The 16,281-nt window shown below is 46.9% G+C and overlaps 1 protein-coding gene across 1 annotated transcript in view; it reads right to left on the reverse strand.

Annotated features, from left to right (window-relative positions):
• CSMD2 (CUB and Sushi multiple domains 2) overlaps positions 1–16,281 on the reverse strand; it is a 655,178-nt gene that overhangs the window by 273,120 nt on the left and 365,777 nt on the right. Inside the window, exon 11 of the mRNA XM_025355777.1 lies at positions 1,095–1,198. Coding sequence (XP_025211562.1) covers positions 1,095–1,198 — 104 coding nt within the window. The remainder of the gene's footprint in view (positions 1–1,094; positions 1,199–16,281) is intronic.

Genomic DNA, 16,281 nt, shown 5'->3' on the forward strand with positions numbered 1-16,281 from the left:
TTTCCATCCCAGTGCCTGGGAGCATGGTAGGTGTTTAATGTTGGTGACCCTCCACCTCCTTCCTGGAAGGGAGATGGATGTGGTCAGGCCTGTTTGTCTCTGAAGCTAAGCCACATGCCCTGAACAGAAGCATTTCCTGACTTTTTTTTTTTCTTTTTTTTTTTTTTTTTCTGTTTTTAGACAGGATCTCACTCTGTCACCCAGGCTAGAGTGTAATGCAATGCTCTCAGCTCACTGCAGCCTCAACCACCCAGGCTTAAGCTATCCTCCTGCCTCAGCCTCCTGAGTAGCTGGGACTACAGGCGTGCACCATCACATCCAGCTAATTTTTGTAATTTTTGTAGAGACGGGTTTTCACCATGTTGCCTAGGCTGATTTCGACCTCCTGAGCTCAAGTAATCTGTTCACCTTGGCCTCCCAAAGTGCTGGGATAACATCAGTGCACCACCACGCTTGGCCTTTTTCCTGGTTTTCAAGTCAGGCTATTGGTGGTGGGCAAAAGAGAAGCTAAATGGTCCCAAAGAGCACAGGCTCAACATAGTGGAATCTCATGACAGCTTGATATTCTCCTCTCCCTTGTCTGTAACATGTCATACTGGTCTTTTTCAGCTCAGGAAGTGTGGCCACTATGTCTATATGGTCCTGATTCTCTGAAACCATCCATTTCCCAGGGAGTTCTGAGCACACAGAAAGATTAGCAACTCATTTGCATTATCTCTGTCTGGGGTCAGGCTGCCATGGCTGGATGTGGCCTGGAGTAAAAACTGTCAGGGTGGCAGAATCAGGGTCTGCATGGAAGCAGCCAGCCAGTGGAAGGCTCCAGGTTCATCCACAAAACCTCCATCTCCCCTGCCCCCTAACAGACTGCTCATTCTGTTCACATTTCATACGAATTCAGTGAGAAGGTGCCCAGTGCTCTTTTCCCCTTGGTCAGAATAGAGAGAGGTGGAGGGATTATTGCTGAAACTACGAACACTGCAGGATACTGTCTTTACTGTAGCATGGTCTAGGGACCAGGCAGGACTCCACAAACCCCACCTCACCAACCCCAGCCACCATTCCACCTTCCAAACAACACGCCCCACTGCACTTACATGTAGAGAACTGTCTTCTGGTCCCCATCCTGACCACCATCCCCGACCGTCAGGGTGTCATAGCCCCTCTCCAAATCAAACTCCTCAAAGGCAAGCTTGATCACCTGGGGAGGGAGCACAGGGTTAGGAGCGGGTAGGGGTTGTGAGGAAGGCTTCCAAAGCCTTGAGGGGAGGAAGAATTTTCTGTGTTATGTCCCAATGCTCAGAGTCACTGGTGACACCATCCTACACAAACTGACCATTTCTGTGCCACTTGAATGAGTGAACTATTCTCTCTAGGCCATGCGGTCTCCAGGGCCCCCTGATGTTTCTGAAGATGTTCATGGCACATCTGGCCAATTCCGATGGCTGTCACAGCAACCGGGCACATCTGGCCAACAGCAAGATGATTAGACTCTTTCTTCACGCCTTAATGCATAGAAATCCCCACTGGCTTGTTGGCAATTTTTCAGGCCACATGTGGAATCTCAGCTCTCTTGCCCCCAGGGACCTGCAGAAGTTTCTCTCATCTTCTCCTCTGCCTGGTTTTCTCCATCCTCTTCATTTGTTTATTTGTTGAATAAATGAATGTTCTCAGAAAGAGATTTCAACAAGATTCCTCCCTCTTGTTTTAATCCTGCCTTCCACAAATATTTACTAAGCACTCGCCATATGCCAGGCTGGGCAGTGGGTTTCCACAGTGAGCACGACATGGTCCCTGCCCTTGGTAAGAAGGGGAGATAGAAATGCAAACTGATAACCACAGCACTGGGGTGTGAATGGATGCTACAGGGGGCTGGGGGAGCGAAGAGGAGCCTATGGCTCACCCAGCTGGAGTCAGGGGCAGGCACTACTGGACATGGGGGTGTCTGAGGAAATTCTGAAGGCTACTGATGACCCTGTCAGGCCAAAGGGGGATGCTTGGAAAGGGAGGGAGGGGGATGCTCTAGGAAGAAGTCAGGTGCACAGGGCCTGAGTTATGGCAGAGATGGAACATTCCAGAACAAATTATTCAGTGTCTGTTGCTAGCAGATCTGCAAACTGAACATACCTGCTAGCTGCCTGGCTCTGGGGGATAATGTGACCAGGCCTTCAGTGCAAGGAGGTGACTTGGGAAGGTCTCGAATTTGAAAAGTTTCCCTGGAGTTTGGTTCAAAAAGTCTCATACATCTACCCTCCAAAATTAGAATTTATCCCAGGGGAGGAGCAGTAGAGTTTTAAATAGTGGGTGACAGGGACACATAGGTGTTCGAGAAAATGTCAGTGTGGCAGTATATGTGGAACTGATTGGCAGGAGTGAGGCTGGTGGTGAAGATGGTTGCAGGCTTTTGTGGTAGTGTAGGTGAACGATGGAAGAGTAGCAGTGTGGACGGAGAAGAGGGCAGTTCCTCGTGATATTTAGGGCTTTGCAACAGGATGCATGTGGCACTGAGGGGAGGGAAAGATCTAGGATAAGTTGCAGGTTTCTGGCTTGTGCAATTGGATGGGTGGGGGATGGTGCCATTCATAAGGACAGGACACACACAGGCACCCACTCCTGATGTCTCATCTGTATCTCTTTTTGTCTGTTTCAGTCTGGTTTCAATCTGATGATGATCTTCATTCCCCCAATAGGGAGAATGAAGTTGCTCCTTTGCTTTCTGTTCTACAACTCAAGGAGTATATAATTTCCGTGGATATTTTTTCCTAGTTGTGGCTGACACCTTCTGCAGGTTTCCTCCATCCAAACCAAACAGTCCAGCACCCACGTCCTGCCAGGGACCCTGCAAAGCGTTACTGCAAGGTGCTTTCTCAGGTATCCCAGAGGCAAATTGACACTGCCCTCATTCATAAGCCTGGGTAGTGTCTATGCAGGGCTCCTCTGAAGTGCCTGAGAGTCACAGAAAGATTCATCTCTGGATAATAGTATCTGAGCACATCAGTGGGTCTACAGATAGACACAGAACAGGAAGGAAGTGATTGCTTTTGACTGGGAGAAAGGTTAAAGGCGGCTTCCTGGAGGAAATGAAACCCAGGCTGAGTTTGGAAGATGAACTGGAATTCAACCAATGGATATGGAAGGGAAAGCAACCCAGGCAGAGGGAAGGGCAGGGGCGTGGAACAGGGTGATTTGACCAGAGAGGTCTAACTACTGTGTAGTTGTTTAAGTGCGGGGGAGGTGGAGCGTGGCGATATGAGAGAAATAGGAGGAGTCAGATTATGAGAGGCTGCTGGTAATGCTGAGAATTTTGGGCTTTGTCCTAAAGTCAACGGGGAGTTATGGAAGCGTTGGCAGCAAAGGCATGACATGAGATTTTCGATCTAGGAACAGGAGCATTGAGGAAGAGTTGAAAGCCAGGAGGCCAATTTGTAGCAAGGTCTAGGTGAGGTGGGATGTGGGACTGTAGTAAGGTCTAGGTGAGGTGGGATGTGAGCCTGTAGCAAGGTCTAGGTGAGGCGGGATGTGGGCCTGTAGCAAGGTCTGGATGAGGTGGGATGTGGACCCGTAGCAAGGTCTAGGTGAGGCGGGATGTGAACCCGTAGGGAGTTCTAGGTGAGGCGGGATGTGAGCCCGCAGCGAGGTCTAGGTGAGGCGGGATGTGGGCCCGCAGCAAGGTCTAGGTGAGGCGGGATGTGGGCCCGTAGCAAGGTCTAGGTGAGGCGGGATGTGGGCCCGTAGCAAGGTCTAGGTGAGGCGGGATGTGGGCCCGTGGCAAGGTCTAGGTGAGGCGGGATGTGGGCCCGTGGCAAGGTCTAGGTGAGGTGGGATGTGGACCTGTAGCAAGGTCTAGGTGAGGCGGGATGTGGACCTGTAGCAAGGTCTAGGTGAGGTTGGATGTGAGCCTATAGTAAGGTCTAGGTGAGGTGGGATGTGGACCTGTAGCAAGATCTCAGTGAAGCAGGATGTGAGCCTGTAGCAAGGTCTAGGTGAGGCGGGATGTGGCCCTGTAGCAAGGTCTAGGTGAGGTGGGATGTGAACCTGTAGGGAGTTCTAGGTGAGATGGGATATGAGCCTGTAGCAAGGTCTAGGTGAGGCGGGATGTGGGCCTGTAGGAAGTTCTAGGTGAGGCGGGATGTGGGCCTGTAGCAAGGTCTAGGTGAGGTGGGATGTGGCCCTGTAGCAAGGTCTAGGTGAGGCGGGATGTGAGCCCATAGCAAGGTCTAGGTGAGGTGGGATGTGAGCCTGTAGGAAGTTCTAGGTGAGATGGGATGTGAGCCTGTAGCAAGCAGCATTTAGAGTGAGTTAGTAAAGAGGAGATGAGATTTGTTAATAGTGAGTGGGGATTACTTGCCCTTTCTGGGTTTCCTATCCAGAATGTTCCCTGTTGGCTAATGGCATCATCACGGGATCATTTGCTCAGGCTGGGATCTCCTACCCATCTCTCACACTCCACACTCCTGCTTTACCGAACATTTCTTGGAGTCTCATTTCCTAGCATGAAACACAAGGAGGGCATCTCTGCACCTGCTGCCTGCTGACTGCCCTCCACTGCACAGCCTGTGTGGCCACTTGAGGCCCTGGGCATTCACACCAGGGCAGTCTATTCATGACCCTGACTTATGCAGGCTCTTCCTGCTCCCTGTCACTGCCCTAGCATATTTCTCCTCATCTGTGAGCCTGACTTGTCTCAGTTCTCTCTGACTAACCTTGACAAGGGGAGCAGCCCCTGCTCAGTCCCTTCCTCTCATCTGTTTTAGCACTTACCTGCTGGACTGTGATGGGTCTGTTCACTTATTCCTCCACTACACCATGAACTCCTGGAGGGCAGGGGTCAGGCCTCACTGCCTCTGTATCAGTTTCTGTCGGTGGGCCAGGCCCATGCCAGGGGCTGACAAAATGTTGACTAGGAGAACATTTTCCAAACTTTTCCCACTTCTCTAGCATGGATGGACTGCTAGGCTTTCAGACCCTTCACAGTTGTTACCTTCTAGAACAAAGGTTGGCAAACTTTTTCTGTAAAGGGCCAGATAGTAAATATTTCCCCCTTTGTGTGTCATGTGATCTGTGTCACAGATATTCAGCTCTGTTGATGTAGCATGAACATAGCCATACATGACGTGTACATGAATGGGTGTGGCTGTGTTCCAATAAAACTTTATTTAAAAAAAAAAAGCAAAGAGCTGTATTTGGCCTGTAGGCTGTAATTTGCTGATCCCTGGTCTAGGAGATTCTTCAAGACAATCATAGTCTTTGATCATCTTCTCTTATGAGATTTCATTACTCTAAGAGCTGGTACCTACAATGTGCTCAATTCTGTTCCGAACACTTTACACATATCGTCTCTTGAGAAATGCAGTACTACTGCAGGAAGTCAGGGACCCTGAATGGAGGGATTGGCTGGAGCCGCAGCAGAGCAACATAAATTGTAAATATTTCATTTTAATATGGACATATATCAGTACCCAAATAATACTTTTATAATTTCTTATGCCTGTCTCTACTTCAATCTCTGAACGTAAATTGTGAAGATTTCATTTTAATATGGACATTTGTTAGTTCCCCAAATTAATACTTTTATAATTTCTTATGCCTGTCTTTACTTTAATCTCTTAATCCTGTTATCTTTGTAAGCTGAGAATGTATGTCACCTCAGGACCACTATTGTGTTAAATGTACAAATTGATTGTAAAACCTGTGTGTTTGAACAATATGAAATCAGTGCACCTTGAAAAAGAACAGGGTAACAGCGATTTTCAGGGAACAAGGGAAGACAACCATAAGGTCTGACTGCCTGCAGGGTCGGGCAGAATACAGCCATATATTTCTTCTTGCAGAGAGCCTATAAATGAACATGCAAGTAGGGAAGATATCACTAAATTCTTTTCCTAACAAAGAATATTAATAATTAAGACCCTGGGAAAGGAATGCATTCCTTGGGGGAGGTCTATAAATGACTGCTCTGGGAGTGTCTGTCTTATGCAGTTGAGATAAGGACTGAAATATGACCTGGTTTCCTGCAGTACCCTCAGGCTTATTAGGGTGGGGAAAAAACCCCACCCTGGTAAATTTGAGGTCAGACCAGTTATCTGCTCTTGACCCTGTTTTCTATTGTTTAAGATGTTTATCAAGACAATACGTGCACCACTGAACATAGACCCTTATCAGTAGTTCTGAATTTGCCTTTGTCTTGTTTCCTCAGAAGCAGGTGATCTTTGTTCTCCTTTTTGCCCTTTGAAGCATGTGATCTTGTGACCTACTCCCTGTTCTTGCACCCCCTCCCCTTTTGAAATCCTTAATAAAACTTGCTGGCTTTAAGGTTCAGGTAGGCATCATGGTCCTACTGATGTGTGATGTCACCCCCGGAGGCCCAGCTGTAAAATTCCTCTCTTTGTACTCTTTCTCTTTATTTCTCAGCTGGCTGACACTTATGGAAAATAGAAAGAACCTACACTGAAATATTGGGGGCGGGTTCCCCCAATACAGCACAATAGCTACTTTGAGTACCTCCATTTCACAAATGGGACAGGCTAAGCACAGAATTTAGGCAATTTTCCTGGGGTCACACAGGTAAGTGGAAGAGCCATGACTCCCACCAGGCAGTCAGAGGCCAGGCTCTTTGTCCCTCTGCTCTACCGCCTCATGGTGTTCCAACAAGGTCACAGGCCCACAAGGTAGGAAGCATGACTTAAGCCTCTGTTTTCTCTCAAACTTTCCTGGAGTTCTTTTTTCTGGGTCCCAGCAGGGGGTCAGGAAACAGTTGCTGCATATAAAACACCACAAGGCAGGTAGTGTCTTCTGCTGGAGGAAGGGCCTGGGCTCTGCAGGGACTGAGGGGCCTGGCTGCACATTCTCACCATATCAGCCCCTTCCAGCCAGCCCTGGGGCAGAGAACACTGCTCACCCAGCCACCTCCAAAAAGGGAGTGTATGATTATTAGGCCTATAATGGGAAAATATTGCTTTGAAGGCCAGAACCCAGAGCTATAAAATGATTCACATCACTGGTTAGAGCTGCCATTGACGTGAACCACATTTCAGAGTGCCGACCCTGATGCAGGAGCTAATTACACAAGAAGACTGTTCAACATACACAATGCTGCAGTTTTGGGACGAGCCTCTAGTGCACAATGTACTAGTGCTCTCTTTTTTTCTTTTCTTTTTTTCCTTCTCTGCTTTGGCTTTTGTTTAAAGACAGGCTCCTATAATGACTCATTAACTAACATGCAGATCAATCAAGCTCACAAAGCGCCTTTCGGAGGCAGGAGAAATGGCAGCACATGAAATAGGCATGATCACAGAGGCACATTTGTATACAGCTCAGACACCCAATTTAAACCCATTAGATAAATGAATAAACAAACCCATCATCTAGGACATAATTACTGAGCACCTGCCATGTGCCAAGCCCAGAGCTAGCTGCTTCCCATAAGTTATCTTGCCTGCCTGAAAATTTAGAGCAGAATCTAAATGCCGAGGACATGGTGCCGGTGGTGAGTGTTGGAGGAGTGCAAAGAGGAGAGAGACGGAGGGAGTCCATGGAGGAGGTGGGTCTGGGCCTGGCGGGATGGAGAAGGGTGTGTGTGGGCTCAGCCCAGGCTACATTGTGAGCAGTGAAGGGCCAAGGAGGGTGGGACAGGAAGAAGAGCCTGGCTGAGTCTGCAGGTGATTTTACCTGTAGCCAGAGCAGGCAGTCTGGACTTCAGGGTCAAGTTGATGGCAAGCTATAATTCAGTGTGAAGAGAGGACTAGAGGCAGAGAGACCAGGGGGAGGCTGATGCAGGGTCCAAGAGCATGAGGAGAAATTAGGGGGTGTCATAGCCACCTTGTCCTGAGAATCATGGGGGATGGAGTGGGACCCTGGAGGACACCCACTAGAGGCCCTGGAGAACATTCTCCCCTTGCCACCTGCTGTCCAGGATCAGCCAAAAGACAGGACTCCGGGTGCTGCCAGCCTGTGCCCAATGCCTGCACAAGGCTGCAGAGGATCTGCCAGCTCAGGGGAGTTTTGTGGGAAGCTAGAGTCCTGGGAGATGTAGACTGAGGCTGTTTTGTTTAAGGACTGTTTTGCTACAACACTCTCCTAACTGGGCTGTCTGTCTCTGCTGCCTATCCTTCACTCTGTACCGAATACTCTTAGCACCTCCCTATCTCCTACAGCAGGGGTTGGAAAACTAGCTCTCAGACCAAATTTGTCCTATAGCCTATTTTTATATGGCCCTTAGAGTTAAGAATAATGTTTTTACCCTTTCCATGAGTGAAAAAACAACACCTACCACATAGAAGAATATGCAACAGAGACCTTACATGGACTTTAAAGCGTAAAATATTTATTGTCTAGCTCTTTACAGAAGAAGTTTGCTGATGGCTTCCCTTGAGCAATTATTTTCAAACTGGGCTCCCAGGTACCCCAGAGTTCCATAAAGGTACTCCAGGGCCAACCCACAAGGATGGAAGAGGAGCCAGAGGAGGGAAGCCTCTCCTTAAACCAAAACAGTTTCATTTTGATCTAGTTCCTATTTTGGGATGCTGTGAACAACATGGATAGTGGGTTACTTAATGTCCCCTCCTCCATTTGTTTCTCCCTAACAGAACCCCAACTGTATTGGGAGTATGGCAATGTATCTAGCCAACCTCAGAGCTAAAGGTGGCTATGTGACAGAGCTCTGGGCAATGAAACATGGGTTGAGGAGTCCTCAGACCATTTCCTCATCCTTCTCCTTGCTTTTCCTGGAATACAGATGTGAGGACAGAGAGGGAGCAGCCTTCTTGTGATCATGAGGATGAGAGCCATATAGAAAACAGCAGAGGGAAAAATACAAGGAGCATGAGACCCGGAGGGAACCACCAAGCCAGCCCTGGACTTTCTGCCTCTGGACCTTCGATATGTGGAGAAAATAAACGGTGTGTTGTTTAAGCTTCTGCAGATGAATTTTCTGCACCTCCCAGTCAATAACAACCTAATGGCTATAGGTTCTGAAGACAGGTGTTCGTCACCACAGAAGAGTTTGCCAATTCCTGAAACTGCAGGATAGAGTTCAGCATCTTGGAAACTACAGACTTTGCAAGGCCTGCCCCTGCCACTTCCTGGTTAGCTAGAGGCCCTGCCATAATGCTGTGCTCCAGCCCCTTACCTCCCATATTCCTCCTCAGAGCATTCCTTTAAGCTCCTGAGGCTGACCTTGGCCCACCCAGCCTCAGTTTACAATGTTGCTGCCAGTGTAACTATTAGTTCCATGAAAGGAAGGGAACTCACTTTTCCTGAGCACTGCTTGAACCATGATTCCTTCCAGGGCCTTGCTGAGGCCCTAGGGAAGAGCTAGAGAATTAGCTCCTGGGGTGAGGAGGAGGGGAGGCCAGTGGGAAGGCTGAAGACCTGAGCCCCCAGGAGTTCAAGAACAGAGGCCTCCAGCAGGGACTGAGAAGGGTCAGAGGTTCTGGAACTTTGGTCACTACCTGAGGTTTCATTTTGGTGGTTCAAGAGCAGTAAGTCCTTTTACTCATTCACTGACTCATTCACTCATTGATTGACTGATTCATTTATTCACCGATTCATTCAACAGTTACACACTTGCGAAGTGCTGGGCTTTGGAGGGGCATTGGCAGGCAAGATAACATGGCCACTGCCTGAAGAGACCTCAAAGTTTCTAGAAAGCTTCACAGCAGACCCTGAGTACATAGACTACAATACAGTGTGATGAGGGCTCAAACCAGGGAAGCTTGGATGGGAGACAGGAGGGGTACAAAATCCTGGCTAGCAAGGGGTCAGGGCTTGTCTTCAGCAACAGAGAAGGTGCGTGGGGATACCACACGGCCACAGCCAGATCTGGGGGAGGAAAATGCCAGCACATGATGTGAAGTGGAGGCAGCTGCAAAAGGGAAAGGAATGAGGCTTTGGACTTGAGGAGGTTATTAAATGGTCTCCCAGACATGAGGAGGGGCTGTGGAAGTACACGGGAAACCTCTGATCGCAGGCGTCTTGCACGGGGTCTGGCACAGAGAGGGTGTGAGTAAATGTTTGCTGAATGAATAAGTGAGTGAACAAATGGGCCAACGAGTATGTCCCTGACATTTGCACTAGCTGCTGATCACTTGCCTGGAGAATTATTTCTCAATTCTTCAGGTCTACAAAGGGAAGAGTGACAGTCATAATCCCCAAGGACTGAATAATCAAAACCCTGTTATCTTTGGCTTTGAAGTTCATGAAATGAGCTTTCCTTTCCCTCTTCTTTCCCTGCTCCCTCCCTCTCCCACTCATCCTCATTCTCTATCTCTGTCCTGTCTCGCTTTTCATTCTTTTCTAGCAAAGGTGGTTAACTTTCCTGATCAAATCAAGTGAGGTTCATGTGCAAATCGGATCACATGTTTTGTGTTCATACTGAGAAGCTGCAAAAGAAAGACAGATGTGTGTAGGTAGGGGGCATCGAGGCAGGTCTGGGTTTCAGTCCTGTCTACGTCTTTGTTTTTCCACGAGGCTGAGCTGAAGGGTCCTAACAAGAGGAGGCCCTGGAGGAAGAAGGCCTGAATCTCAAGCCCAATATGGGTGGAACCATTCCAGAGGAGCTCCTCCTCCAACAATCACTCATATGTTCAAACATCACTGAGCTGCTTCTCTGTGCCCAGCACTGTGCTAACTGTGGAAGAAATAAACAAAGTGCTATTCCTGCTTTCGGGGTGCTCAGGAGCTATGGGGGAAATAGATTCTAAATGCAAGAAAACAAAAAGTGCTGTAGGAACAGGAAGGAGCAACACATGATGAAGTTAGGAAGGCTTCTCAGAACAGGGGTTGTTTGGACTGTGTCTCAAAGGAGGATAGGAATTTGCCTGGAGGAGAAGGGAAGGCACACTGGAACCAGATGTGCCCAGACAGATCTTAAAGGGCCAGGCATGTCTTTGAACCTGAGTTCAGTGTGGCTGAAGCTGGAGTTGCCCAAAGGCAGAGATGGGGCAGGGGTGCCACTGTGTGCTTTGCTGGGAGAAGGAGTTGCATTGTTGACAGAAGTTTAGCTGGTCAGAACCACCAGGGTGCTCTTTAAAAATAAGTTCTGGTACCTACCCTAGACTCACTGACTCAGATCTTTGGGGAAAAGAGCTTGGGAATCTGTGGTTTTAAAGTGTCTCCAAGGCATTTCTGATGAAATTTGGGAAAAATTATTGTAGGTAGATGTTAATTAATGTTAGATTAATATTATAAGGACTGAGATAACCCAAATGCCCAAGGCAAGGTTAGCATTGCCCAAGACATCCCAGTTGAAGGGAGGGCATGGAGACTGCACATGGAGCAGACCTGCATCACTTGCTCTGAGCCTTCTTTCCTCTGTTCCTTGAATCTGTGAAGTTTCCAGGAGGATGGATTGGGGTGTCTTTATTTGTCTTACTCCTAGTTTATTGAGTACAAACATATCCTTAACTTGCCTCTCCAATAAGACTGTAAGTTCTGTTCCCACAGTGCAGAGGTGCACAGTCCATAGATGCTCAGTTAATGCTGGTGTCTTGATGTAGGTTCTTGGCCATTCCCACACCACAGCATCCCTGCTTCTCTCTTTGGGCCTTCTCATTGCCCTTGGAGGGCCCCAGTCCCTGGGACATTCCTAGCTTCTTACCATGCCCAGGTAGCAGAGGTCCTACAAGGGAGATGGAATTACAGGAAGGATCCTCCTGTGCAGGTGCCAGGGATGCATCATAATCATTCCATGACTACGAGGAGACCAAAGGGACACATGTCCCTCTTACAGTCCCACAAGCAAACCTTTCAGTCCCTTCTCACAACAGCATCTTTCTCCCCCTGCTCCTTGTAAAGGGAGCCCTGCATCCGTAATCCCATGGCCCTCTCACTCCAGAATCTCCCTTCTGTCACCATCCCTCTTCTCCTATACCTTCACTCTCTCCCTCTTTGCTTATTTTTTCCTAAGCCTACGAACATACTCCAGTTCCAATATTTTAAACACATGCCCCAAAGTAACTCCAAACTTTCTCTCTATCCTACGTCCCTCGCAGGCTACTGCCCATCCTGGCCTCCACAGTCTCACCTCCCCTCCCTTTGCTTCCCACCCCACTGCTGTCTGTTGCTGCCCCTAGAGCTTCACTGCAAAGTCTTCTTTCAAGGCCAAAGCCAATGTCTCCTTCTAGCACTTTTCCAGCAAGACATTTGTCATCGTTGCCATGATCAGACATGCCCTAGTTGGAAACTCTTCCTGTGTTTGCATCCCGATTCTCCTCCCGCCTCTCACACTGCTCCTTCTCTGTTCTTTCACTGGATTTTGCTCTTTCTCCTGTCATGATGGTATTCTCAGCTCCAATCTGAATTTTCTTATTCTCTTCAGTCTTTCCAAGAAATGTCGTCCATTCCTTAGGCTTCTATTCTCACCACGTGCTGAGATAACACCCAAACCTCTCTCTTAAGCCCAGATTTATCCAGAGTTTCCTGCCAGTATATCCAAATGACACTGAATGAACCACAGACATTCCAAATGCACTGTTTCCCTCCTGACCCCTGCAAAGCATCTTCCTCCATTTGTATTTCCTTTTTAACTCTCCCACTGGACCAAGTCAGAAAGCACTAAGTCATCATTCATCTGTTCATGGAATAAATATAGACCGAGTACCTACTATGTGCCTGGAACCATGTTGGTCACTTGGGATACAATATTGAATAAGACCTCTCTTCCTCCCTCAGCTCCCACATCCAGTCAGCTACCAAGTCCCACTCTATCTCCTAAATCTCTCTCATCTGTTTTCCCCTCCACATTTCCAAAGCCTTGATGGATGCCCCCATTTTTTCTACTTGGATAACTGCTTCATCCTCCTAACTGGTCTTGCTCCTTCCAGTATCCACCTCTAAACTTCTCCATTGCTGCTACAGTAATTTTCCAAAAACTCAGATCTTCCTGCTATTGCTTTAATGCAGGAGATAGAATGACCCTCGTCCTTCCACGCTCATTCCATTGAGGTCAAGTCCAGCACCTTTCATCTACTCTGAGACCTTGTTCCATCCAGCAGCACAGCCCAGCTATGTAAGTGCATGGGCTTTGGATCTAGAAAGACGAGGTTTAAATCCCAGTTCTGCCACTTACTGGCTCTGTATTGCAGCTGTTTCCTAACCTTTAACCTTTCCATGATTCAGTTTCTTTATCTATCGAATAGTTCTATTAAAATCAAATTCATTGTCCTATTAAGAGAATGAAATAAAATAATTCATATAGACAGCTGAGCTTAGTGCTTGTCATGGGACAAGCATACAATAAGAGCTATTATTGTTGTTAACAACAGCCTAACACTGCTAGCCTTAGCAATCTGTGTTTTGAGATAAAACCCAAACTTCTGGGCCAAGCATGTGGGCTCACCATGATCTGAATTCTGCTTACCTTTCCATCCTTACCTGCATCCAGGCAAGTTGAATTACTTCTAAGGGGCTGTTCCAAACCTCGGTGCCTTTGCACATGTGTCCTCCCTGAGATTCTGATTTCCAAGCCTTCAAGACCCTGCTGACATGTCATTTCCTTTGTGAAAACTTCCCTTATCTCCCAGTTAGCAGCTCTTCCTTGAGTTTTCCCATAGCGCTCTGGACACGCCTCCATCAGCACTTATCTGCACTCTAGTTTTTATTTTTATTTTTATTTACAGATTTGTTCTTCACTCTTTAATGCACATTCCTCAAGGGCAGAGGCCATATCTACAGTCAATGAATGAATGAATGCTCATCTCATAAGACATACTGTGAGCTTAGAGACTGTGCTTTTTGCTCAAGGAGACATCTGAAGGTGAGTGGATAGGCAGTCCTTGGACACGCCTGCATCTCACCTGTAGGCCAGTTCCACGAACAGGGTTAGGAACACAGCATCCATTGTCCTTGCTGTTTCCCAGAAGACAGCTTCTATTCCTCAGTCTTAGACTTTGAGTTTCCACACTTAGACCCTCCTTGTTCTCCTTGTTGCAATTTATGTTCCCTGGTTCTCTTCCTACCTGGATCAGGATAGGGTCCCCTTCAGCCTTTCTGGACTCCCTCAACACTACCTGAAGCCCACCAAGGCCCTACAGAGATATTGTGAACACCGCTCTGCACACTCTAAGGGGGTGCTCTGCAGAGGTACTATCTTTAGAAACCCAGGCTGGTGGGATCTCTTGCAAGGCATGTAGGGGAGTGACAATATGGAGGTCACCAGTCTCCACACACTGACCAAGGCTAGGCCTTCTGGGGGTGAATCTAATTGTTTCTTAGAAAATTCTCAGACGTCACTTAGACTTCCCCTGACACCTCACCTTCAGGTTCAAAAGATACTGGAGACAAGAATTGCAACAGTGCCCAAGAAACAGCCCTCTAGTCAACAACTTAATATGATTTTATGGTATTAAGCCCTTCTGGTCTAGCCTCCACCCTCACCCTATGTGGCTGAAGTGTCCTTTCCCATTAACTAGGTACATCATGAAATAATTTAATTAAATGTGAATTTTTCTTTGTAAAATGTTATGCAGAGGAAATCTGCTTCCAGTGTTCCTAGCACTATGGCTCCAGGCACCTGGACCAAACAATTTTAAAGTGTTGGGTAAAATTTTAAAAGGACAAAAAAAAAAAAAAAAGTCAACTTTTTCCAAGTTAGTGTTAAGGATTGAATTATATAATATATCCTCCTGAATTCATATGTTGAATCCCCAATGTCAATATATTTGAAGATGGGACTTTTAGGGAGGTAATTAAGGTTAAATAAGGTCATAAGGGTGGGGCTGTAATCCAATGGTAGTGGTGTCCTACTACCACCAGGAGGAGGAGCCGTCGAAGAGCACTCTCTTGGCATGTGCACAGAGGAACAGCCACGTGAGGACACAGTGAGAAGGTGGCCATCTACGAGCTGGGATGACAGCACTCACCAGAAACCGAATTTAGTTGCATGTTGATCATGGACTTCTAGCCTCCAGAATGGTGAGGAAACAAATGTCTGTGGTCTAGGCTATCTAGTTGGCAGTATTTTGTTACAGTAGTTTGAGTAGACTACACTAGCATAATAAGGAATACTCAACACAATGAATGTAGGGACCCAAAATGTGATTCAGAACATGAAGCTGGCTTTGGTCTTGAGTACCTTTTAAAAATTTCGTCGATATAGCTTCAGTTTTCAGCAACTCATAGAAAAGAGGGAACAGAAGACAAAATTCAGGGCCCAGCATGATGGCGACTGTAATATGATACTTCTGATAGAGCAGGGCTAGTTAAATGTGCACCCACAGTGTGAGGGTGAATTAGAAATGAGCCTATCTTCCTCCTCACCTGTCACTACCACCCGCTGGGTGGATCTGGAGGTTGACTGTTTACCTTAGACCTTGATGCTGAGTACACAAGAAACAATATTTCCGCTGAGAATTCATAACCATAAGTCAGTTTTCACATGGGTTTGCAGCCTTCATACTACTTGGGTGGTTTGAAACCTCCATACTGAGAATTTTGTGTGAAGAGGTTTCTGGCTGGTAATGCCCCCAGCACTAGGCAGAAGCAGATGCAAACCCTCTCTGGAAGAAATCACCTTCTACCCAGGTCTCAAAGAATTACCAGAGAGAAAATTTACCCTTCTAACCACATAATCAAACAATATAAAACAAAGAAGGAAACATGGTTCTGGGAGCAAGAGGTGAGAAACAACAGAATCAAATTTGCAAAAACTTCAGATATTGACACTAACAGACACAAAGTGTAAAATAAGCATGTTTAATTATTGAAAGAATTCAAGAATGATCTAAACATATGAGTAAGGAGCAAGAGATTACAAAACATGACAATATGACGAAGAACGTTTGAAAAAGAATCAAATAGGGCTTCATAAAGTACAAACCATATTTGAAATTAAAATAAATCTTCAGTGAATAAATCTAACAGAGGCTAGACACAGCTGAACAGAGAATTAATGAACAGAATGAGAGAGAGAAAGTATGAGAGAGGTTAAGAAACACAGATGATGGAGTGAGAAAGATGAACATATCTTGTCAGGCTTCTAGAAGACGAAAAAAGAAAATAAAAGAGGTAACATTTGAAAAGATAATGGCTAAACATTTCCCCAAGCTGATGAAAGACATAATCCATAGATTCAAAAAACTTAATTAAACAGGTTGAATACAAAAAATATCCACACCAGCCGGGTGCGGTGGCTCACGCCTGTAATCCCAGCACTTTGGGAGGCTGAGGCGGGTGGATCACGAGGTTGGGAGATTGAGATCATCCTGGCTAACACGGTGAAACCCCATCTGTATTAAAAACACAAAAAATCAGCTGGATGTGGTGGCAGGCACCTGTAGTCCCAGCTAC

Source organism: Theropithecus gelada, chromosome 1 (assembly GCF_003255815.1).
Source record: "Theropithecus gelada isolate Dixy chromosome 1, Tgel_1.0, whole genome shotgun sequence".
NCBI classification, from domain to species: Eukaryota; Metazoa; Chordata; class Mammalia; order Primates; family Cercopithecidae; genus Theropithecus; species Theropithecus gelada.